Source organism: Nyctereutes procyonoides, unplaced genomic scaffold (assembly GCF_905146905.1).
Source record: "Nyctereutes procyonoides isolate TBG_1078 unplaced genomic scaffold, NYPRO_anot_genome, whole genome shotgun sequence".
In the NCBI taxonomy this organism is placed as follows: domain Eukaryota; kingdom Metazoa; phylum Chordata; class Mammalia; order Carnivora; family Canidae; genus Nyctereutes; species Nyctereutes procyonoides.
Genome location: NW_026575146.1, coordinates 24,725,969 through 24,752,105, shown reverse-complemented (window position 1 = coordinate 24,752,105; position 26,137 = coordinate 24,725,969). Strand labels below are relative to the sequence as shown.

General features: G+C 35.3%; 1 protein-coding gene and 1 pseudogene across 4 annotated transcripts in view; both read left to right on the top strand.

Moving 5' to 3' along the window:
• CEP85L (centrosomal protein 85 like) overlaps positions 1-26,137 on the top strand; it is a 176,919-nt gene that overhangs the window by 112,928 nt on the left and 37,854 nt on the right. For 3 of the 4 annotated variants that reach the window (XR_008662582.1, XM_055311341.1, XM_055311340.1), the window contains exons 7-11: positions 5,421-5,573; positions 8,080-8,234; positions 9,441-9,558; positions 10,085-10,135; positions 25,980-26,087. Coding sequence is in view for 3 of the 4 variants with exons in the window: in XM_055311341.1 (XP_055167316.1) it covers positions 5,421-5,573; positions 8,080-8,234; positions 9,441-9,558; positions 10,085-10,135; positions 25,980-26,087 (585 nt within the window). In the remaining variant the exon portion in view is untranslated. Of the gene's footprint in view, positions 1-5,420; positions 5,574-8,079; positions 8,235-9,440; positions 9,559-10,084; positions 10,136-25,979; positions 26,088-26,137 lie in introns of those variants that run through there. The other variant, XM_055311342.1, reaches the window with a different exon arrangement.
• On the top strand, positions 27-209 carry LOC129500677 (ATP synthase subunit ATP5MJ, mitochondrial-like; annotated as a pseudogene).

Below are 26,137 nucleotides of genomic sequence, written 5' to 3'. Positions count from 1 at the left end.
GGCTACCCTGAGCCAGTTGTCCTGAGATGCTTCAGAGCCTTATTAAAAATGCTTAGATCCCCATGAAACCTTACTATACCCAAATGCACCAAGAGATTTGGGTAGGAATGAGGTTGATGGGCTTCATCGTGTATAAAATTAGGAGTGCTGATTAAAGAAGTAAAGCTTTGAAAGCTTCAAGTCCTGCACCTGCTTGTGGTCATCATTAACCAGCTTTACTTGGAGTACACATCAGATAGAACATAACCCTGGCTGCAAATTTCAGTAAGCTGTTAGATGGGAATGTGGAACATCACTGTGCACTTGTAGAAGTGCTGTTTCCTTTGTGATAGGAATAAATGTACCTTTGAAATGCCAAAGAGAGAGAGACGGAAGAAAGAAATCTGAGTTCTAGTATTTGTATCATTTAACACGTCCACTATCAATATGTGAGAGTTCCAGTTGCTCCATGGCCACCCAGCCCATTCTTCAGAGTATGGAGGACTGAACTTTAAAAGGAATATCCAATTATTTCACTTACATTACCCAACAGTGCCATCTCAGTGTTGTCTTTAAAATAAGAATCAGGGACGCCTGGGCGGCTCAGTGGTTTGGTGCCTGCCTTTGGCTCAGGGCGTGATCCTGGAGTCCTGGGATCAAGTCCCACATCGGGCTCCCTGTAGGGGGCTTGCTTCTCCCTCTGCCTGTGTCTCTGCCTCTCTCCCTGTGTGTCTCTCATGAATAAATAAAATCTTTAAAAAATAAAAATAAAAATAAAATAAGAATCAGGGCAGCCTGGGTGGCTCAGCAGTTTAGTGCCGCCTTCAGCCCAGGGCGTGATCCTGGAGTCCCGGGATCGAGTCCCACATCTGGCTCCCTGCATGGAGCCTGCTTCTCCCTCTGCCTGTGTCTCTGCCCCCACCCCCTTGAATAAATAAATAAAATCTTAAAAAATAAAATAAGAATCAAATTCTTTCCATGGCCAGAAAGACTAATTCTATAACCGTAGGCTCTGTCAATCTAATCTCCCTTTAGTACGCTGTTTCTTTTTTTTTTTCTTTTTAGTACGCTGTTTCATGGTACAGTGCTTATAGTTGGTACAGTGGTCATAATTTGTTTCTTGGTCCCAAGAATCTTGACACAAAGTTTTTTTTTCTTTGGTAAATACTTAACTATCTTCTCCCAATACTCCGTTACCTATTTATTTTGTTAAGTGTCATCTTAAATATCTTTCTCCTCCATCCTCTTCCTTTATATGTGTAGAGCATTTTGTTCTTGTTTTTCCAGTGTTTAACATGATTTTGATAATCATTATGTTTTAATATTTCTCTGTATGCTCCAGGATGGTAGGGACATAGCAGTTTTGTCACTATAGCATGTGTAGCACCAGCCATGGTACCTGGCACATTAAATGGATGGATGGATGCTTTCAAGTGATTTTTGCCAACAGGGAAGAAAAGAGAGTGGGATAAGCCCATCAAAGGACTCTGGAAAGAATAATTAGAGATATTAAAGATGTCAGAGGAGTGTGTGATAGAGCAAATTCCTGAGATAAATAGGGAAAGGTTGATAACAGATGCCAAGATGGGGAATTACTTTAGGAAAAGAGGAACAGTTTTTCTCTGCAGTGAGGGAATTGAGAATGGAACTGTGTAGAATAGAAAAATTAAGGAGGAGGGTTAGTGTGGATGGTAGAGGTTGTGCCAGAGGCCATGGAGATGATTTGAATTCTTAAAGGGAGTGTAGATGCTGGTAAATAGACTCACGGGTAATGCATCAACTGACCAGCGTGTTAAGCCCACATGAGATTGGATTGCATTATTTCTTCTGCATTTCCTCTTTGTTATCTTGATACTACAATAGGAAAACATTTGATGTGATAATAACAATAGAAGTTACTCTAAGCTTTTTCTTGTATATGCCAGACAACATGTTAAGGTGCATTAAATACATTTTCTCATTTAATATTAACTAATCTCACAAAAATCCTAATGCATAAATACTATACCCCCATTTTAAAAAATGAACTAAATGAAGTTTGGAGAAAAGTTGAGTAATTTGTCTAGTTGCATGTAGGTATAACTGTCACAAAGCTAGGAGTAAAATTCAAGACAGTTTAATGCTACAGCCGATGCTTGGCTTCTAATAATAATTTAGAAAAATAAAACATAGAGGAAGGCTTTTCCTCAGTAATCTATTTTGTTTTAATGACTATTTAAAATGAAAAATACATTCATTTATAAACCTTTTCTGAAAACAGAGCCCCTCCTATTGCCTTTGAGGAATAATCTCAGTACTAAATAATATCTCCTTGAAAGGAAAAACCAAACTTTTACAAATGGGATAGGGGAGATTTATTAGTAATACCTCATTTTACCTGGAGATAATTACTGGAGTTCAGATTTTAGTAATCAGCATAAAACTTGAAAGTTTAAAAAACAAAACACAAAGAGCTTCTCCTTAGTGAAGAGGGTTAAAAAAAATCCCAAGACCCAGTGATTATGTGTAATCCACTTGTAGTCAACAAATAGCAAAAATAGTATTAAGTAGGAGATTGTTGGCAAAGATTTGTGATCAAAAGCAGCAGGCTTGACCTGACATCAAAGAAGGCAGTTGACCAGCCAAAGAAAAAGAAGAAAACCAGGACATCTTTGCATAGTAGAAGACATCATGACTAACCTATTCTATTGGCTGCTTTTCGGGGACATCATTGTGTCACTCTTCAGACACTTAAAAAAAATTAAAAATAAATTAGGGAGCCCATAGTAAAAATAGACTGGTTAGTTATTTCTAAAAGTTACAGGGTCACTTGCTAAGGCAAGAATAGGCTTTGTCAATGGGGAATCCAGGCACAGCTGGTTTCTAGAGAATTTATGGAAATCTGGTTGTGTGTGGTGTGAAAGAATTGAAAGAACATCGGCTTTTCAGTCAGATGATTTATATCTAAATCTCATCTCTGTGTCAGTGACTTGCAGTTAAGTTACTAAAGGGCTGTGGACCTCATATTCAAAAAAGTTAATTGCATGTCTTTTTTGGAAAAATGTTCACATCCTCTGCTTAGTTTGTAATCATATTTGTTTTTTGGTATTGATTGTATAAGTTCTTTATGTATTTTGGATATTAACTCCTTATTCAATACATCATTTGCAAGACACTTAAAGTTGCTAAGTATCACTAATCATCAGGGAAATTCAAATCAAAACCATAATGAGATAATCACCTTACACTTCAGAATAGCTAAAATAAAAAAATGTAAGAAATAACAAGTGTTGATGAGGAGAAAAAAAAAAGTTTGTGCACTGTTGATAGGAATGCAAATTGGTATAGCCACTGTGGAAAATAGTATGAAGGCTCCTTTAAAAATAGAATTACTATACGATCCAATAATTCCACTACTGGGTATTTACCCAAAGAAAATGAAAACACTAATTCAAAAAGATATATGCAGTCCTGTGTTTATTGCAGCACTGTTTACAATAGCCAAGATATGGAAGCAGCCCAAATGTTTACTGATAAATGAATGGATAAAGATTTGATACATATAAACACTACTGAATATTACTCAGCTGTAAAAAAGGAGATATTATTGTTTACAATAACACAGATGGATGTAGGGAGTATAATGCTAGGTGAAATAAGTCAGAGAAAAACATACACCATATAATTTCACTCATATGTGGAATTTAAGAAACAATACAAATGAACAATGAGGGAGAGAAATTAAAAAACAGAGTCTGAAATACAGAAAACAAACTGGTGGTTACCAGAGGGGCTATGTGGAGCTGGGAGAGGAGTGGTAAAAAGATAGAGGGAATCAAGAGTACACTTATTTTGTTGAACACTGAATAATGTATAGAGTGCTTGAATTATTATACTGTACACCTGAAAATAAAATAACACTATGTTAATTATACTTTAGTGAAAAAAGGGGGAAAATGAGAGGAAAAAAGAAATTGTATTATGTGGTCTTTCAGATCACTATCAAAGTCAGCAGTCTGTGAGTTCTGTTCAATCACAAATTGTCACACCAGCACACTGGCCTTTAATCCTGAGAAAGCCCCAGTAAAAGGATTTGTCAGTTTTACCAGTGTTGGTCCTTACCCAATGTAATAAATGGATCCTAATGTTATTGATGGAATAGAATAAATGAAAGGAGATGTGATTTTCTAAGTAAAGTTTTCTTAATAAAAGTTGTTAAACATTGGATTTGAAGGGAATTGGATAAGGCATGAAAAAAAAACGAGGCTGTGCAGAGTGTTAGCTTTAATAAAATTGGGGAGAGTAAGTCATACTACTAATTATTGGCACTTATTTCCCTGGTGAATGTGGGAAAAGGCTGTAAAAATATTTTAGAACCCTGTAAGTTTCTAAATTTTGTAAGACTGGAAATTTAAGGTGAAATAGAGTCTGAAGTTTATTTTTTAGGTAACTGTATACACATATTATTTATAATTGATCTGAAATATTAAAGAACTTTGAATATATGATATGAAATTTAAAGATAACATTTTTCAAATTTGGAAGGGTGAAAAAATTAGTACATAAAAATCTGAGGTTCAGCCTACACAAAGTGGGATTTTCTGGAATCATATAGTGTATGTATCCTATAGTAGGTGTTCAATTAACATATTCCATCAATCCTAAAATGACATTAGTGGTGCAGCACACCTTCATTATATGTAATTTTGAGAAAGAAAATATGTTGCATATTCAATTATGACATAATACTTTAACAGTTGTCTTGGCTTGAGGTGTGAATGGGTCTCACTAGTGCTCTCATTTCTTCCCAAGTATCTGGTAATTTTGGTAAATTCTCCTGGCTTTGATTGCATTTCTTGAGTACATGATAAGCAATTTCTTAGCAAATCAGTAACAGAACAGCTTTAAATACTTTTAGATATCTTCCTTTCTTAATTCACATAAAACATTTGGATATAGCTTTGTAAGAAATAAGAAATTGAGGTCTGGAGATGAATATTTGCTTTACTGGTTTTAACATTATACCCTGTGGCTCTGTTTGTCTTTCTGGATACTCAGTAACTTTTTTTCAACACCAAGCTATAATGTAACATTGTTAAAGTATTTTAAACATCATTTAAATTCAGCACATAATTGTAGCACATACACACTGTTGAAATGGCACAGATAGGAATAGCTTTGACCAAGTTTGCACATGTACAGGCAATGAAAACTGTATCATTACTGCTAACTGGCTGACTGCAGTTTATAGGATACCATTGGTTGTAAAAGCAGACAAAATTTAAAAACTCTTGACTTCAGTGATACGAAAATTTATAAAAATGTGAACTTAGAATTGATGTAATAAAGTGAATCTAATTTGAGTTGGTGGTAGCCTTAGCTGTAATGTAGAACTGTTGGTTTTGTTATTATTATTTTGTAATGCCACAAAGCTCCTGAAGATTTATAATTTTTTTCTCTAGCTTAAAACCAGAGATAGATATATCAGTAGCTTGAAAAAGAAATGCCAGAAGGAATCCGAACAAAACAAAGAAAAGCAGAGAAGAATCGAGACCTTGGAAAAGTATCTGGCTGATCTTCCAACTCTAGATGATGTGCAGAGTCAGAGTCTACAGGTAACAGAACTAAAATGCTCATCTTTAAATGACATGAAAACATACTGCTTTCTTAGGTTGACTCCAGAAATTTCAAAATTTTTATAACTTAAAATTTTATATATTTGGCTAATTATGTTAAATGTGTTTAATTGCTGTTTTTAGGATTAAATTTAATTAGAAACTTTAAGAGTGAGTTTGTCTTTCTTATTAATATATGATTACTTTCCTATGAAAGCTGTATATTAACTTCTTACTTAACATTCTACTCTAAAAGGTAGTTTTGAAGCCAGTCTGACAGCCCCATCCCCTACACACATGAGTGCACCACAGTTCTCACTTAATCTAATATTCTCTGGGATCCATCAAGGCTCAACGAGACTTCAAGACCTTTCTTTTCTTTTCTTTCTTTTCTTTCTTTTCTTTTCTTTTCTTTTCTTTCTTTTCTTTTTTCTTTTCTTTTCTTCTCCTCTCCTCTCTTTATTTATTTATTTATTTATTTATTTATTTAATTTTTCCAGATACTTTTTTTCTTCATGTTCTCTTGACCTTTCCACAAATTCTTACACCTTAGTCTGTGGTCTTCATTCACTCCTGTGATCTCTTCTGACAATTTTTCTTTCTTGATGCCTCAACAGAGTCTTTCTACCAATTTTGGTGAAACCTGTCTTCTAGAAATCTTACTTATAAAACCTACTCTTAGGTGTTGAGGAGATGCCTCAACAGAGTCTTTCTACCAATTTTGGTGAAACCTGTCTTCTAGAAATCTTACTTATAAAACCTACTCTTAGTAGGTTATAAAACCTACTCTGTTAAACCTACTCTTCAGTCTTCTCCCTTCTTCTCATCATGGAATTCTCAACTCAGCACTGTGACATTCAAGGATAGAAAATTTTTTGTTCTGGATTCTGTCCTGTGCATTAAAGGATGTTTCACAGCATTCTTGCCTCTACCTACTAGATGCCGATAGCACTGCTGCTCCTACTCTCCTCCCTCCCCCAAACCAGAACTGTAGACATTTCCAAGTATCTCTTGGGCAGGGGGAGAAATCACTCTCAGTTGTGAATTACTGGTTTAATCCATGGAGTGTCATTATTGTACAGACTCTAGGCCTAGAATGGACTCTCTGTCTATATTAATTTATAAATTGTAAGACTAAGAGACGATAATGTCAGGAAGGAACTAAAGAAGTACCACAGGGGTTTGTATGAGTAGGAATAGAGAGAATTATAGTTTGAAAAACATGTGTTCGTGACAGTGTAGAGACATTAAAATCCTTATCTACTGTTGATGGGAATATAAAGTGGTACAGCCACTGTGGAAAGCCATACATTTCCTTTAAAAATTACCATTGGGGATTCCTGGGTGGCTCATTGGTTTAGCGCCTGCCTTTGGCCCAGGGCATGATCCTGGAAACCCGGGATCAAGTCCTCAAGTCCCACATCAGGCTCCCTGCATGGAGCCTGCTTCTCCCTCTGCCTGTGTCTTTATCACCTCTCTCTCTCTCTCTCTCTCTCTCTCATAATAAATAAATAAATAAATAAATAAAATCTTTAAAAAAAATTACCATCAATTCACCTGGGTATGTACCCAAAAGAATTGAGAGCAAAGTCTCAAACAGATGTTTGTAGATGACATACGTTCATAATAACATTTAAAGGCAACCCAAGTGTCCACTGATGGATGAATGGATAAAATGACACATATACATAAAATTCAGATATAAAAAAGAATGGAATTTTGAAACATGGATAAGCTTGCATACATTGTGCTAAATGATATACGCCAAACCTAAAAGGTAAATACTCTATGAGGTACTTAGAGTAGTCAAGTTCATAGAAGCAGAGAGAGTGTGGTTGTTGGAGGCTGACAGTGCAGCTGAAAGGGAAATTGTTAATGAGCACAGAGTTTGCTTTACAAGATGAAAAGAGTTCTTGTGATTAAACAACAATATGAATGTACTTAAACACTATGGAATTGTACTTTTAAATGCAATAAAGATGATAAATTTTGTGTTATGCTTGTTTTATCATTTTTATTTATTAAAAAATAAAAATTTAAAAATGCCCCCAAACTGAGATCATTTACCTTTCTCTGTCTTGTAGAAATTTCTTTTTTTTTTTTTTAAAGACTTTATTTTGGAGAGCAAGAGCATCAAGCATGGGGGAGGGGGCAGAGGAAGAAGAGGATCTTACCCAGATTCCACATTAGTGCAGAGCTTGATATGGGGGTCAATCCCAGATTCCTGAGATCATGACATGACCTGACCTGAAACCAAGAGTCAGACGTCTGACTGACTGCACCACCCAGGCGCCTTTGTCTTCTAGAAATTTCTGACCCTATTCTCCATAATCTCATTCTCCTAGCTCCCTTGAGACACAAAGGGGGAAATGAAGTATTATTAAGTACTCTAGATATAGATAAAGTATAGAGTAATTTTAACCACAAGCTTGTTAATAAGAACACTGTAACAGTTCCTAGTAGAAACACATTTAATATTTTGTGTGTTATGAATTTTTCTCCTTAGCTTCAGGTTCTAGAAGAAAAAAATAAGAATTTGCAAGAGACTCTCCTAGATATGGAAAAAAAGCTTGAAGAGATCAAAAAACAGTGTCAAGAAAAGGAGGCACAGCTAATATGCCAGAAAAAGAAAGAAAAGGAGTTGGTAACTACAGTTCAGAGGTAAGAAAATCTTCAGTATTTTTTATGCCTGCTTTTATTATTTATATTTTTCATAAACATTTCACTTAAAATACATTAATTTATAGTTACTACTGTAGTGTTATCTTAAAGATATACTCTTAAGAACCATTAAGTATTATGTCATTGAAACAGGTTGTTTTGCCTGTGATTTGACATCTTAATGCAACATCCTGATATCTTATCAAACGTTTTAGATGAGAATAGTTAAAATCTGCCCCCACCAAAAAAAACCCAACCAGTTGAAAACTGAAAGAATTAGCACAGTTTCATTGCTTTGCCAAAAGTAAGTATAAATTCTAGATAATAAAGAGAGGCAGTCAGATACTCAAGCTGCACCCTTACTGTGATATATTAGAGGTAAATTGGCTCCCATTTTACCTTACTGCAGAGCAGTAGGTGTGGCCGTTGTGCCAAGTGTCTTCCAAGTTTACTTACATATCTTGCTTCATAGTACTTTTCTGTTTTAAATTAATACAGTTAGAATGATAGGGAGTATCACTTGTTAGTACATTAGGTAATATCTTTAAGCTGGAAAATTAATACTAGATTCCTGAAAAACCTAGAGAACTATGTTATATAGTTAAGAAAACCATGACTATTCTTAATGTACCAGAAGGGCTTCCTTTTGTTGTTTCTTCTTCTGCCTACAACTCTGTGCCATGAATAGCATGTGAAACTATTAGGCCAACTAGTAAATAGATGGCTGCTCTTACTAATAAAGGAGAAATGTAATTCTACAGCTATCCTTATAAACAAACTTTTGCTGAGCTCAAAACGAAGGTAAAAGACGTGTTTCCATATTCTTAGGCCCCCTAACACAGTAATTGTAATCAAGGAACTTTGCTTTTGGGAGAGAGGGAAAGAAACAGGATTTAGATTGCAGAGCTCAGATTAGGGTCATGAGGAACTTCATTATGGCCTAATGAATTAGTCACACACTAAAAATTATTGATTCTGATCTCAAATCTGCCATTTCTGAAAAGTTGATCAGCTTCATTATATTTCTTACTTGTATGAAATATAGGTACTCAGGCATATTCATATATAGGCTGTAGGTCTTGATTATTGCTTGATTAAAAAATATTACCAACCCTAAGAGGAGACTTCATTCATGTTGAAGTTATCTCCCAGAATCAGCATACAGAGTGGATTTTCTTTATGTAATTGTCTTTCTAAAACCTACAGCTTGCAGCAAAAAGTAGAAAGATGCCTTGAAGATGGAATTCGCCTTCCCATGTTAGATGCAAAACAGCTTCAGAATGAAAATGATAACCTGAGGGAACAAAATGAGAATGCTAGTAAGGTCAGTTCATGTCTTTGATGATAAATGTGAAATCTGTATTATGTTGGATATGTGTGTATAGATACGTAAGTTGTAGCTATTATTTTATATTTTTGCTAATAGCTTTAATCTTTTTATTTGAAAAGAAAATGACAATTTAAGTAAATTTAAATAATTTAAATTTCTGTAAAAGCCAAACTAAGGTAATTATATTACTTCTTAGCAAAACAAAAGGCTGTCTTTTCTTTCCTAAATTATTCATTGTCTGTTTCAAAGTTATTTTTATAAATTGCATAGAGTTTTGCCCAAAACTAGAGGAAGACTTTTGCAGTTTTATGTATATGTGAGCCAAGTCATATGTCTATTTAAAGGATACTTGGTATGAATACTTTTGTAACAAACAAACAAAACAAAAAAAAAAAAATCACTCTGATTTTTAAAACATAAATTTATTATTTTCTATACTTTTGTTTTCTTGAAATATTGGTAGTTTTAAAAAGCAATGGAAAAAATTTTGATTCACACTGATATATTTCCTGTGTTTTAGATAATAGACAGCCAACAAGATGAGATTGAAAGAATGATTTTAGAAATTCAGGTAAGGAATGTTTTGTATTTTAATTTAATACAGCATATTTTAATTTAGCTGTATGCTGACTTACTCTTAATAGCTATATAACCTAAACAATACCAAAGCATATATGTATTTATATGAAAAGATTAATAGCACTTGATGTGAAGTTACAAATTCTTTAATACTAATCTTTCACTTTTTTAGAATGAAAATCCTATTTGGTAGATCAGTGTTTCAAAAAAGGGATGCCTGGGTGGTTTAGCAGTTGAGCTTCTGCCTTTGGTTCAGGGCATGTATCCCAGGTTCAGGGATCGAGTCCCACATCAGGCTCCCTGTAAGGAGCCTGCTTCTCCCTCTGCTTATGTCTCTGCCTCTCTCTCTCTCTCTGTCTCATGAATAAATAAAATCTTTAAAAATTTTTCAAAAAATCTTGAAGAATACTCTTTACTTTGCTTGTTTTTAACTAGATGTAGTCTACTGAGAACACATTTGATTAAGGTCATCAGTGATCTACTTATTAAAGACAGTGAACTGTTTTTAGTCCATTGTGACTAGCCAACACTTCTTTTCCTCCTAATAATTCTATATGTTATTCTTTGTATATTATCCAAGTATAATATGTTGCTTACATATTTGTGGGTTTTTTTTTTACATATTTGTGTTTTATTTCCTGCTTAGTCTCTTGAGAGGAGAGACTATGGTAGATCATATGCATATCTAGAACTTAGAGTGTCTGACTCATAAATGCACAACCACAATTTGTGGATTAAATGTATTTTCATTTTTTTATTAATTTGCCAGATACTTACTGAGCATCTGCATGTGTGCCAGGCACTATTTTTGGCACTGGGAATTCATCAGTGAACAAAGCAAGTCTTTAGCCATTCTAGTGGGGTGAGATGTACAAAATAAAAATAATATGTCAAGGAATAATACATACTGTTTAAAAAGTAGGCTAGAGAGCAATGACAGTGCTGCATTAGGTACAGTGGTCATGAAGTTCTTCCTGAAAAAGTAACATTTGAACAGAGATCTGGATGAAGATAACCAAGGGAAGGGCATTCTAGGCAGAGAGAGCCACCAATGCCCTGAAGGTGCTTGGTGTACTCAAGACCAGCAAGAAGACTACTAGTCTAAAGTGCATGATTGTGAGGTAGTGGTGAAGGTGATGATGAAAGTAGCCTAGGGCTAGATCACATAGGGGTAGATGTCTTTGTATTTTATTCTGTGTATGATGGAAAGCCATTGGACATATTTTGCTGAATAGTTTTATTTTTATACCTTCTATTTCTTTGCTTCTTAATAATGGAAGTAAAAAATAAAAAAGATAAATGGCTTAAGTGTCAGAATTATAGACAGTCTTCGCTTTGTCTTTTGGCCATATTAAGTGATTTATCATTTTAATTAAACATTAGGCCAGTTCAGCAAGTGTGTGGGTCTGCTATATTGTTTCACGCAGATTATACTCTGTAATCTGTAGTCCTGTAGATGTAACTTCAGTTGTTCTACAAGCCATTTGAATCACAAAATGGTTAAGTTCCCTCAGCCATTATTAACTGATTTATTATAGACCATAATAAAAGGAATTTATAGTTCACTTGGTAACATTTTCTGAAAAATCATTCAAATAAAAGTTAATCTCAATCCAAATTAAGGACAATCAGTATTTTCCTTTGGCACTGAAATTTTGGGTGGATAAGACTTGTAAGGTTGTATTAATTTATCACATACTGTCTCACATTATAAATTTTCAGGATATATTTGTATTAATTGAAATGTGCTCTTTTCTTATTTATGGTGGCATCTTAATACAATTTACTCTTACACACCAACCATGTCTTTTAGTCACACTTGAATATGTCATGACCATAGATAAATATGTACAAGAATATGTAATTTATATGCCATTCTATTCTTTGATCTTAAAATGCTTGAGTAGACATTTCAAATTAAAATTTCAAATTAAAATCATTAATGCTATTGTCTTATGTTTTGAAGCAATGGGTCTCTTAAGTCATTCTGACCCATCTATCTAAGTATACATCTAGTATATAGTTTGCTAACAGCAGATAGCAAATGTTGATAACTGGCCAACTTAGGTATATTTATCAAGATATTATTTGAATAGAAAATTATGGATGGAGACAAATATGCCTAAAATAAGAAAATTTTTTGCTTAATGTTCATTGTTAAAACCTTTTATTTTCTGGCCTTTCACAGTTTAAAAAGCTAGATTTTTTATTTGGTCATTTGTGGAGAATATGAAATATGAGTACTCTGTAAACATCTGAAAATATTGCCTGTTCTAAAAAAAGCGGATACTAATTATTTCCCTAGCATTGGAAACCACAGAGAATCCTAAAGAGAACACTTTGGGTTGAAAAGCATTCTTGTTGCTTTGTAGTATAGTTAATGGGCTTAATATCAAGTTGATGCACATAATAGAGCAGTTCCCTTCAATTGCTGATTATTTAAAGTACCTAGTTTTTTCCTCCATCTACTTTCATAAGGAATGGCCAGCCTTCCTTAACTATGCAGATTATGATGGCCTTTCTATGTGTTACAGCTTCAAATTCCTTTGCATAGCCAAAACAACACAAAATACTATAATGAGTGATAGCAGAGAGTTTTCCACTCTTTGTCACATGAAAAGAATGATTTTAGATATCAGTACAAAAGTATCGAATTTATTAAAATTTCACTGCTATTCCAGTTTGCATGTTCTTTGCTCCTCTACAATACCAGAAAGCTGTTCCATTTTAGAAAGTTTAACAGAACAAACATAGTATTATTAGAATTATCACTGCTTCTTTATGTCCCTGCAAACTATTGAGAAGACCAGATTTGTCCAAAGTTCATTTGGTTGACTTTTGGAGTATTGCGTTGCCCTGGGTATAAGGAGGTTATTATTCCTAGTTTAAATTTTATGGCATAAGAAAAACAATCCCTTGCCATGTCCAATTTATAGGAGATAAAAATAAGGCATTGTTCCAGAGTGAAAATGCTATATTTAAAATACCTGTGGTTTACTACCCTTGTAAACAGAAGTCCAATCAATACATACCCGATTTAGGTCAGGGGCAGATTTGTTGGTTTACAACTTTGAAAGTTGAAGAGTCTTCTACTTGTTATGTTCTATTTGTTGTTGAATATAGAAAAGTAGTACTTCATGTAAAAGTATACACTGATTTTGAAATTGAGTTCAGTGCTAAAAAAAACCAGATTTATCTACTATTTTGTTCACCTGACAAGATGATATTATTAACTGGCATGAATAATTTGTTTGTTCATTGATCCTTTAGAAATAATGCCTTTGTTTACATTTATGAAACCAGTATAGCTAAACTAGCTGCTGCTTCTACAGGTTTTTCTTCTGTCAACATATAATATAAAAAGACATTTTGCTATAGAATATTTCCCATCATTTACATAAATGTGACTTCAATCAGAATGTGAATGAGTTCTTCATTGGGCATTGCCTTCCTTCCTATTTATTTCTTAAATGCATATTTCAGCTACCTAATGCTGTTTCCAGTGAGCTGTTATCATTGTATGTAACCATTATAAGCTTTTGACAAAGGAGATACAGAGTAAAAAAGTATATTAGGTGCACTCACTTTCCCTAACATATTAAAATTGTTTCCTTATTGAAAGAACTTTTGCATTTAAATGGCTTTTATAAGTTGACATCAGCAAGTGATCATAATGTCATAAAATACACAATGAGCTGAAATGTCATTAAGACTGTTCGCTTTTAAAGACATGATTTGAGACTTTCTATCTCAAAACTTAGCAATCTATCCTATTTATAATACTCCAAGAGTGTTTTAAGATTTGATTCCAATTTTGATCAAGTGTCTCTTAAAGCCTTCATCCGGCAGGTTTTCTCAGTAGAATAGTGGGAAAATGAAACATCAGCCAGCAGAATGTCTTATAAGTACAATTTAACTTTTCTTTAACCTAAATAAATTGATTTAAACAATTTCTCCACGTAGTTCATCCTTAGCCTGGAAGTATTCTCATTCTGGAGCCATTAGGAAATGTCATGTCCTCAGGGGGCTTATTCACCAAAAGTGGGAATTGACTGGGAAGACTTAAAGATTAAAGAGAAAAAAAGGAGAAAGGGATACTTCTGAGAAACCTGGATGAATTCATAGTATATTTAAATTGTTTTACATTGTGCTGATTTTTAAATAACAGCTTTATTGAGATATAATTCACATACCCTGCAATTTACCCATTTAAAAGTGTACGATTCAGTAATTTTTAGTATGCTCGGATAAATGGAACTAAGACCACAGTCAGTTCTGGAACCTTTTTTGTCACCTCATAAACCCCTTACCCTTTAGCTATAGCACTTCCTTAAAACCTGTTCTCTCCCCTGTCTGTAAGCAATTACTAATCTACTTCTTGTCTCTACACATTTGCCTATTCTAGACATCTCATATAAATGTAGTATGTGGTCTTTTGTGACCCTTGACCACACCAACAGCTCCATTAATTGCCAGCTGATTAATCTGTTGCTTTCAATGATGCCCTGTGGTATAAACTGCTTCACAGACTGATGTGTTGTGATTTCTCTGAAGGAAAAACTCCTTAGGTTAATATTTAAGATTTTTTTTTTTTCTGTTCCTAAGAGTACTTTTCTTGGGAATCTCTTTCACTTTTTCTTTCTAGGAATCTAGCCAGCCAGTAGTTTAGCCTATACCTTCAATAAATCTAACTTTCTTCATGACTGCTTTTTTCACAACCTCTACTGTTTTGCTTTTTGTTTTTTATAAAGTATACATTTATTTAAATTTTTTATTTAAATTCAATTTAATTAGCATATGTTAGTTCCAGAGGTAGAGAGGCCATCAGTCTTATATAATGCCCCGTGCTCATTAAATCATGTGCCCTCCTTAATGTCCATCACCTAGTTACCCCATCCCCTCCACTCCCCTCCCCTCCAGAAAACTTCATTTTGTTTCCTGTGATTAAGAGTTTCTTATAATTTGTCTCCCTCTGATTTCATCTTGGTTTATTTTTTCTTCTCGTCCCTATGATCCTCTGTTTTGTTTCTTAAGTTCCACATATGCAATCCCATTATAACTTTCTCTGTGTGACTTATTTCTCTTAGCATAATATCCTCTAGTTTCATCCACCTGAGGTAGTACTCCACTGTCTGTCTATCTCTCTATATATATATTTACCACATCTTTTCTATCCGTTCATCTGTTGGTAGACATCTGGGCCCTTTCCATAGTTTGGCTATTTTGGACATTGCTGCTATAAGCATTGGGTTGCAGGTACACCTTCAGATCACTACATTTGTATCTTTGGAGTAAATCCCTAGTAGTGCAATTGCTGGGTTTTAGGGTAATTCTATTTTCAACTTTTTGAGGAACCTCCATACTGTTTTCCAGAGTGGCTGCACCAGCTTCCATTCCCACCAGTAGTGTAAGAGGGCTCCCCTTTCTCCACATCCTCTCCAACGTTTGTTGTTTCCTGTCTTGTTATTTTAGCCACTTCGACTGATGTGAGGTGGTATCTCATTGTGGTTTTGATTTGCATTTCCTTGATGCCAAGTGATGCTGACCATCTTTTCATGTGTCTGTTGGCCATTTGTATGTCATCTTTGGAGAAATCTCTATTCATGTCTTCTGCCCACTTCTTGATTAGATTATTTGTTCTTTGGGTTTTAAGTTTGATAAGTTCTTAATAGATTTTGGATAGCCCTTTATCTGATAAGAGATTTGCAGATATCTTCTCCCATTCTTTCGATTGCCTTTGGGTTTTGTCCACTGTTTCCTTTGCTGTGCAAAAGCTTTTTATCTTGTGAAGTCCCAGTGGTTCATTTTTGCTTTTGTTTCTCTTGCCATTGGAGATATGTCTAGCAAGAAGTTGCTGCAGCTGAAGTCAAGAGGTTGCTGCCTGTGTTCTCTAGGATTTTGATGGATTCCTGTCTTACATTTAGGTCCTTCATCCATTTTGATTTTATTTTTGTATATGATGTAAGAAAGTGGTCCAGTTTCATTCCTCTACATGTAGCTGTCCAATTTTCCCAGTACTATTTGTTAAAGAGACTTTCTTTCTTACTTTAGATATTCTTTCCTGCTTTGTCAAAGATTAGTTGACCATAGAGTTGAGGGTCCATTTCTGGATTCTCTGTTCTGTTCCGTTGATCTTTGTGTCTGTTTTCGTGCCGGTACCACACTGTCTTGATGATTACAGCTCTGTAATAGAGCTTGAAGTCCAGACCTGGGATACCACCAGATTTGGCTTTCTTTTTCCACATTGCTTTGGCTATTCGGGGTCTTTCTGGTTCCATACCAATTTTAGGATTGTTTGTTCCAGCTCTGTGAAAAATGTTGATGGTCTTTTGATAGACCTCTATTGCTTTTGAGAGTACCATAAGGCTTGAACTTCACAGTCTATTGCAAATGAATTCATTTCCTTTAGAGAGACATCTAGAGCTCTCTGTTCTGTGACTTGCTTCTCCCGGGGCAAAATCTTTGAGCCAGGTCAGTGCAGGTAGGAACAGTCTCAGACTCCTGAGTGACTCTCTAGAAAGTAAACATTCAGTGGAAGGAGAGTGGGCCAGTGGCTCTAGATCTTGGCTTGCTTCTCCCCATGTGGAACCCCTACCACAGAAGCCAGGGCAAGGGCTGTCAGGTCCCCAGTAGTCTCTGTTGTGCTGTACCCAAGGTAAAGCCTCCATCCCATGAAGGGGCCTAGGTAGAAGGGGGCTCCATCTTTTGGCTGTCCTTGCCTGAAACATAGACTCAGGTGCAGGGTAGCTGAGGGCAGGATGAGAAATGCTGGTGTCCTGCCCTTCCTGGGAAGATAGCTTTACAACTGGGAGCTGGGGGGAGAGGGAGCCCTGTGTTATTGGTTGTCCCAGTGTGAAGTGGAATCCTCATCTTACTGAGCTATGAGAGTGTAAAGATGGAGTGGATTTTGTTTCAGATACTTTGCTGTTCTTACTTTTAGTAGATTTTCTTGAATATATGTTTATTCATTTTCTATTTACTCTTAGGACCATTTATGGAAACTTTAAATGTGCTCTTCTATAATTTTCACTAAGGAGTGGGTCTGAGAGGCTCCTCATGCTGTCTTGCTGGAGACAGAATTCTCAGGCAGATTTGTTTTTAAAATTATATCAGGTAGTAAGGTGATAGTTAACGTAAAGGAATTTGTGCTGTACAGTGTTTCAGATTATTACAAACAGAAACATAAAAAATAGCAATTTTTATGGTGTTTACATATTCCTTATTTTTTAATCTTAGTTTTTACAAATATTTTGAAATTCTTTTTATTAATATGCAGAAAGGAGGAAAAGGGATTTAATATTTCTCCACACTTCGGCTAAAGTGAGAAATGGAGCTCCTGTTAAGTGCAGAGGTATTACTGATGATGCTGTTGATGATGATACTACATGTTACAGGAGCTGTGCTTTCTGATTATATTACTTCTAAATCTCAATAGTAAGCTTACAAGGTAGGATAGTGTCTTTTTATATATGAAGTAGCCAAGAGTTAAAAAGAGGTGCCTAAGGTCTCAGCTCAGATCCTAATTCATGTCCGACCTCAGAGTTTATGCCCTTGGCATTGCTTCTAGCTGCTTCAAAGTGAAAAATCCCAAGAGAGGCAAAAATGCATCAGAGGAGTGGTAGTCTGATTTCTTCCTTGTATAAGCCTTAGGGGAAAGATTTGTTTTTAAGTGTCTTCTCCTAGGGTGAAAGGTACTTAAACTGAAGCATGTCAGAAAACTAGTCTTATGGAAAGCACTTTGTATTCTGTTGCCTAGAAGTAGAATTTGGAAATATTGTCTCCAAAGTGAAATTTTTTAGTACATTACACTCTACAGAATGGTAGTATTATTAGCTACTTGAGATTAAATAAAATGCCTGGTTTTGTTTTCTGATACATTTAAGAGTTTTGTACTGCACTAGGCTCCAGTCCAGCACTTAGCACAGTGCTTTGTGTATAAAAGATGCCCAGTAACTATTTTTGAATGAATGAACTTAATCTTTTACTTAAAAACTAAATTAGGTTTTAGTTACTTTTTCATTCAGTAACCATTAACTGAGTTTCTACCATGGGCCAGGAACTGTTTGGGGGGATAACTAGTGAACAAAACAGACCAAAAACCTTTGCCCACAATGCTGAATTTGGAATGGGCTCTTAATATATTTCCAGCTTTTTTTTTTGAAGATTTTATTTATTTATTCATGAGAGACACAGAAAAAGAGACAGAGACATAGGCAGAGGGAGAAGCGGGCTTCCTGCAGGGAGCCCGATGTGGAATCTATTTCCATACCCTTGGATCACGCCCTGAGCCTAAGGCAGACACTCAACTGCTGAGCCATCCAGATGTCCCTTTTCCTAGCTTTATTGAAGTACAGTTGACAAAATTGTAAGATATTTAATATTTTGTACCAGGTAAAAGTCATTTAGGCTTTTTTTAGCCTAAGCAAAAATAGTAGGGATCTACTGTGTTATAAGAATGCAGAGATACTGTAGAACTAATGAGTGGGTGTAAAACCTGGCTTCAAGAAGGAAGAAGCTTAAAAAAAAAAAGAAGAGGCTTTGTTGCTTCTCTCATTGCAGTGTTTCATTCTGTTCTCTGCAGACCGACTTCCTTTAATCTTTATTTCACATGGCAGAGTATAGCTGCCCCATAGCCCTTAAGCTCTGTAGTTCATTTCCAGGCAGGCATGCAGAGAGAAACTCAGACTTTGGGTCCCAGTTCCTCAGGTTTGGTCAAGGGTTCACTGAGCCCAGTCCAGTGAGCTGTGCCCCAAGAGGTGCAGAATTCTTGCAGGTATGACTACTTATGACTCATGGGATTTGTGAATAGCCGGACACTGCAAATGTCTGCATTGCACACTGCATAATTTTCACAATACTTTACAAAGTTGGAAATTCTTTCTGATGAATTTGGAACCCCGAAAGGTTGAATAACATACCCATGATTACACAGCATGTAAGATGCAGACACAGAACCTTGTTTTATCTAATTACAAAATCTTACACTATTACCATTAACTCTATATATTTGTTTTTACCTGTTAACTTATTTTTTTATTGAGATATAATTGATGAAATGGGGTTCCAGTGTACGACCTAATGATTTGATATTTTATATATTGTGAAATGGTCACAATAAGTCTAGTTTATATCCATCACCGCACAGTTATAGCTTTTTTTCTTGTGAACTTTTAAGATCTACTCTTTTAGGAATTTTCAGATACGCGATACAGTATGAACTCTAGACACCATGCTGGATAGTACATCCCCAGGGCTTATTTTATAACTGGAAGTTTATACCTTTTGACCCCCTTCACTCATCCATCCCTCCACCACCCACCCACCTCCAGCAACCACTAATATATTCTCTGTTGTCTCTGAGGGGTTTTTGGTTTTGTGTTTGTTTTTTTATTTTGCAGGTAAGTGAGATCACATGGTATTTGCCTTTCTCTGTCTTACTTAGCATAATGCCCTCAGGGTCCATCCACAGTGTTGCACATTGTAAGATTTCTTCCTTTTGTATTGCTTCGTATTATTCCATTGGGTCTCATTGAGTTAATTGTATTTGAAACTTGGTATCCCAGATCTTCACGTCTGCTTCCTTCCCCATATTAGGGAAAATTTCAGCCATTGTTTCTTCAGATAAGTTTTCTGCCCCTTTCTTGCTCTTTTCCTTCTGGGACCCCTATAATGCAAATATTGATTTGCTCTTGGTATTGTCCTTTAGTCCTTCTAGCCATCTTCATTCTTTTACTTTTTGCTGCTCTGATTGAATGAAATCTGCCCGGTCTTTTGAGTTCACTGATCCTTTCTTCTGCTTCACCTGGTCTGCTATAGAACCCATCTATTATATTTTTTCAGTTCATTTATTATATACTCTGCAGCTCTGTGATTTCTACTTGGCACTTCCTTATATTTTCTATTTGTTGAAATTCTCACTTTGTTCATACATTGTTTTGCTGACCTTGGTGAGCATCATTATGACTGATATTTTGAACTCACTTGTCTCTTTCATTAAGGTCTTTTTTTTTTTTTTTTGGAGACTATTTCTTTTAGAACACATTCCTCTATTTCTTAACTTTTGTTCACTCTCTGTTTGTTTCTATGCATTAGATAACACCCCCCCCCCCAGTCTTAAAGGTGTGGCCTCATGTAGGAGATGAACTTTAACTACTTTTTAAAAAATTAGTTACCTGGAAATTTTTAAAAATTTCACTAAATTTCATTCAAAGAATCTATTCCCCCCTCCACCACAAAATAGTGAATTCCCCCATTGTTAATGCTTTCTAGATGCTTTCTAGATGCCACTATTACCTTACCTGTTAAGTATGCAAGTTCTTTATTGCAATTTCTAATGCTAGTACCACTAGTATATTACCTTTTATTATAGTTACACATACTGTTTCAAGAATAGTGTATTTATATTAATAGAATCGTAACAGTATGAAACCTTTATCTGTTCTCAGTAATAAATTCAAAGTGATTGACTTACCTTATTTCTAGATCATTGAAGTATGTACAATAAAATTTTAACCAAAAAAAATAAACTTTCTTTTTAAAATTTTTTCTTATTGTTCCCTTGTTTGATTTAAGTAGACACAATAAATTTAACACCTGTTGCACAAATCCTATTATAATAAAGATACAGGCAGGTTAGTAGTCATGTATATAAATGTTAGACAAAATACCTTATTAGAAATTCTTCTATCTTATAATTTAGGGGATAAGTTTAAGTTCATTTGTGATATTTAAGTTTAAGATATGTAAAATGTTTTCAAAAAATCATATGTCAAAAAAGGGGGTTGTTTTTTCCTTAGAATTCTCTACCAATTTGTCTTAGTGATCTTACGCAGTCTTCTGGTTTTACATATAATGTAAGTGCTCACTACTCCCTATTCTTTCAGCTCGTAATTCTCCCCTGACCTTACAACTTGTATATCCAGCTGCCTACTCAACAACACCACTTGACATATCAGACATAATATGTCCAAATTTAATTTCTTACCCTCTCCAAATAGAAAATAGTAAAATCTGCTCTATCCTCCCGTTTTCCTTCTTTATTAATGACAACTCTCTCCTTCCATTTGCTCAGTCCAGAAGTGTTAGGCTTATCCTTGACTCCTCTTCTACCTCACATTTCTGAACAAATCTTATTATCTTCATTTCCTTTTTTTTTTTAATAAATTAATTTTTATTGGTGTTCAATTTACCAACATACAGAATAACACCCAGTGCTCATCCTGTCAAGTGTCCCCCTCCATGCCCGTCACCCATTCACCCCCACCCCCCGCCCTCCTCCCCTTCCACCACCCCTAGTTCATTTCCCAGAGTTAGAAGTCTTTATGTTCTGTCTCCCTTTCTGATATCTCCCACACATTTCTTCTCCCTTCCCTTATATTCCCCTTCACTATTATTCATATTCCCCAAATGAGTGAGAACATACACTGTTTGTCCTTCTCCGATTGACTTACTTCACTCAGCATAATACCCTCCAGTTCCATCCACGTTGAAGCAAATGGTGGGTATTTGTCGTTTCTAATGGCTGAGTAATATTCCATTGTATACATAAACCACATCTTCTTTATCCATTCATCTTTCGATGGGCACCGAGGCTCCTTCCAGTGTGGTACTGGCACAAAAACAGACACATAGACCAATGGAACAGAATAGAGAACCCAGAAATGGACCCTGAACTTTATGGTCAACTAATATTCGACAAAGGAGGAAAGACGATCCACTGGAAGAAAGACAGTCTCTTCAATAAATGGTGCTGGGAAAATTGGTCATCCACATGCAGAAGAATGAAACTAGACCACTCTCTTGCACCATACACAAAGATAAACTCAAAATGGATGAAAGATTTAAATATGAGACAAGACTCCATCAAAATCCTAGAGGAGAACACAGGCAACACCCTTTTTGAACTTGGCCACAGTAACTTCTTGCAAGATACATCCACGAAAACAAAAGAAACAAAAGCAAAAATGAACTATTGGGACTTCATCAAGATAAGAAGCTTTTGCACAGCAAAGGATACAGTCAACAAAACTCAAAGACAACCTACAGAATGGGAGAAGATATTTGCAAATAACATATCAGATAAAGGGCTAGTTTCCAAAATCTATAAAGAACTTATTAAACTCAACAGCAAAGAAACAATCCAATCATGAAATGGGCAAAAGACATGAAGAGAAATCTCACAGAGGAAGACATAGACATGGCCAACATGCACATGAGAAAATGCTCCGCATCACTTGCCATCAGGGAAATACAAATCAAAACCACAATGAGATACCACCTCACACCAGTGAGAATGGGGAAAATTAATAAGGCAGGAAACAACAAATGTTGGAGAGGATGCGGAGAAAAGGGAACACTCTTACACTGTTGGTGGGAATGTGAACTGGTGCAGCCACTCTGGAAAACTGTGTGGAGGTTCCTCAAAGAATTAAAAATAGACCTGCCCTCGACCCAGCAATTGCACTGTTAGGGATTTACCCCGAAGATTCAGATGCAATGAAACGCCGGGGCACCTGCACCCCGATGTTTCTAGCAGCCATGTCCACAATAGCCAAACTGTGGAAGGAGCCTCGGTGCCCATCGAAAGATGAATGGATCTTATTATCTTCAAAATGTATTTGGCATCTGACTTCTCCTGACTTCTGTTGTGTTTCTGCCCTGGTCCATCCCATCTTCATTGTTTCTATGGATGATTTCTGCTTGCTGCCACCCTTACTTGCCTGTGGTCTGTTCTCATCAGCCTGAGGGACCTAGCAGACAAAACCAGATCACGTCTCTTCTCAGAACCTTTCACTGCTTCCTCGTTTTTTCTAAAGTCAAAATCAAAAGTTTTTACACTGGCTCATGAGGCCTTCCACAATCTGTTCTCTATACCGCCCGCCTTCTCTGACTTCATCTTTTACTATTTTCTGCCACCCTGGCTCTCTTGCTTTTTCTCAAACACAGAAGACACCATCTGCCTCAGAACCTTTGCATTGACTGAAACACTTTGTAGATATCTTATGAGATAGAATCTTTCACCTCCTTCAGGCCATTGCTCAAATGTCACCTCTTTCCATGAGCCTATACTCTACCCTATTTGAGATCTCAGCCTCCTCTCCCTTACAATGCTCTACTTGTTCTCCAAAGAGCTAGTCACATTCTAATATACAACACTGTGTAAATTACATATCTGTTATATTTCTTTGATCTTTTACCTCCCAATAAAGGTTATGAAAGGGCCAGCAGTTTTGACTTTTTTTTCACTGATGCATCTTCCAGTGCACAGACTGTGCTTGGCTCTAATTTTTGCTTGATGAATAATTACATAAAAGGATATTTTTATGAAAATCTTGGATGGTGTGTGTATGCATGAGCACATGCATGTGCACGTATGGGGAGTTGTGTGTTTATATAGTAAAATAAGTTAATGTAAGTTTTTAATCAAAATATTTTCTCTTCAATTGGGTTTGTGAAGTATATAATTGTTGGCTAAGGCACATCTGTCTTTCATGTGAGCTACTTTCTATATAGGGCAAAAGAGCAATTTCTAGATACTTAGATCAAAGCATCAAATGTTTTTAAAACCATTTTTTAACTTCAAGAATGATTGTAATGAATCTCTAGGTTAGTGGAATTTTTAAAAAACATGATTATTAACTGGAAATTTAAAAGCTATTGTGGACATTTAGAAATTAAATTTTTAATTTTAGTAATCCCATTCTAAGCTTAGAAATTTTTCTTTCTCTTTTTTCCTTAAACTTTACACATATGCTTTTTCATACAATTTAGAATAAAATAATCTTTTAGGTGGAATGTTGTGTCAGACACCTATGGTACTCATACTTTCATATTATTCTAGAAATTGTATAGCATGTGGTACTTTTAGGATAAACTTACCCATGAACTCCTTCACCTATTTAAAGGACTATTTCATAAGTACTCTTGTACCCAACCAACATAACATCTTAAGCTCGATATATTTCACAAATGCCAAATTAAATTTTTTTCTTACGACAAACAGCACTACTGCCAAACATGTCGATTTATTCTGATGGAGAAAATTGCCTGTTTCTTCACTGATTTAAATTTAGTCTTATATGTGAACATTTGCTAGCTAATTATTAGTCACACTCAGTATGACTCTGGTTTGGTAAAAATATAGAACAGTAGAATTTTCTAAAGAATTATATTACAGCATTGTGAAATACTTCTCTTGGGGTTAGTTTTCATTGTTAAAATGTTAGATTTAGAGTAGTTTATCTGTGATTCCTTTCTTCTACAGTTCTAATAAACAGTCACAAATCTTAAGAGAATTAAGGATGAATTTTGGATTCCAGTCAAATAATCATGTTATGCTAGTACACATAGATCTTTAACTAGATAAATAAACCCCCATATATCCTTTAGTCAAATAGGTTTTGATTCATTAACATTCAGTTAAAAAAAAATTTCAGAATCCAGAAATATACTCAGAAAGCCCGTGTGACTTTGTGCTATGAGATTACACTTTATGGAATATAAAGTATTCCCTGGAAGGAAATATACTTGTAGAGCTTAATTCATTTATATCCAACTTGTGAGTTATTAAATGTAAAGTTTTTTTTTATAGAGTTTAGCAAACAAATCCAGGAGCTACAAGACTGAATATCTGTTACTGAGAAAACTGCTTTTTTATTTACAGCCTTATCTCAACCCATGGTGTCAGCTATCTTCTCTTAATCAAGCAAGAGATAATGTGAGGGGGAGAAAAACCTTCCTAGTGGATTGTGTGCTATTTATTTATTTATTTATTTATTTATTTATTTTTTAAATTTTTTAAAGTGTTTTTTTTTTAAATTGTTTTTTAATTTTTATTTTATGATAGTCACACACACACACACACACACACACACACAGAGGCAGAGACACAGGCAGAGGGAGAAGCAGGCTCCATGCACCGGGAGCCCGACGTGGGATTCGATCCGGGGTCTCCAGGATCACGCCCTGGGCCAAAGGCAGGCGCCAAACCGCTGCGCCACCCAGGGATCCCGATTGTGTGCTATTTAGATAGCATTCTGAAGTACTTTCAGAATTGAGACTAAATAAATATAGTCCTGAGGGAGAAATAAATGTCATATGTTTATTGATCTTGTGGTTTCACAAAAGGAAAAAAGTGTTGATTGAAATATCTAGAAATCACTGATAACTACAGTTTATGACCAGTTTTTCTTTGGATGTAGCTGAAAACCAGACTTTTGAGCTGAAATGACCCAAGTACTCTTAAAATATCCTATATATTTTAAGTGCTTTGGTGCACTTAGGATTTTCTTACAATAATATCTTGTTCTGTATAATTTGTAATTTTATAACAGTTAAGAAATTCATTTATTAAAGTCTCATAATAAATCTTTGGCCTGAATTCAGCATAACTACTGCTTGGAATACCATACACTGAGAAAAGTATGTTTAACTGTGTTTCAAATAAAAGAAAATGGGGATGGTCTTATGGTCTTACTATGTTGTGTCTTATTAACCATAAAGAAAAAAAGGAGAGGTATAGATTTGCTAATATACTCCAAATGCATAAGCAAAAAATTAGTAACTATTTGTTACAAAAATTTAAAAGGCAACTGCTTCTGTTTAACATGTTTTACCCAGATTAGAAACTTTCATGGGAAAGGTGATTTTTGTTTTTCCCTTTCCTGACATCCACTCTAGAACAATATGAGTTGATTTAAAGGTGAAGGCTTCATCTTCCAAAGGGCAGGAAGGACAGATCTAAAGTATACAGAGCCCATCTTCCTGGTTACCTACCTAACTGCATTTTGCTTTTAGCATTAACAACATGCATTGTTTTCCAATTCTATTTATTCTAGTCTATGCAAGGGAAACTTTCTAAAGAAAAATCAACTACTCAAAAGATGATGGAAGAGCTGGAAAAGAAAGAAAGAAACCTACAGAGATTAACAAAAACATTGCTTGATGTGAGTAGAAAAAATTCAAATTGCTTTCAAAGAATGATTTAGTACTTATT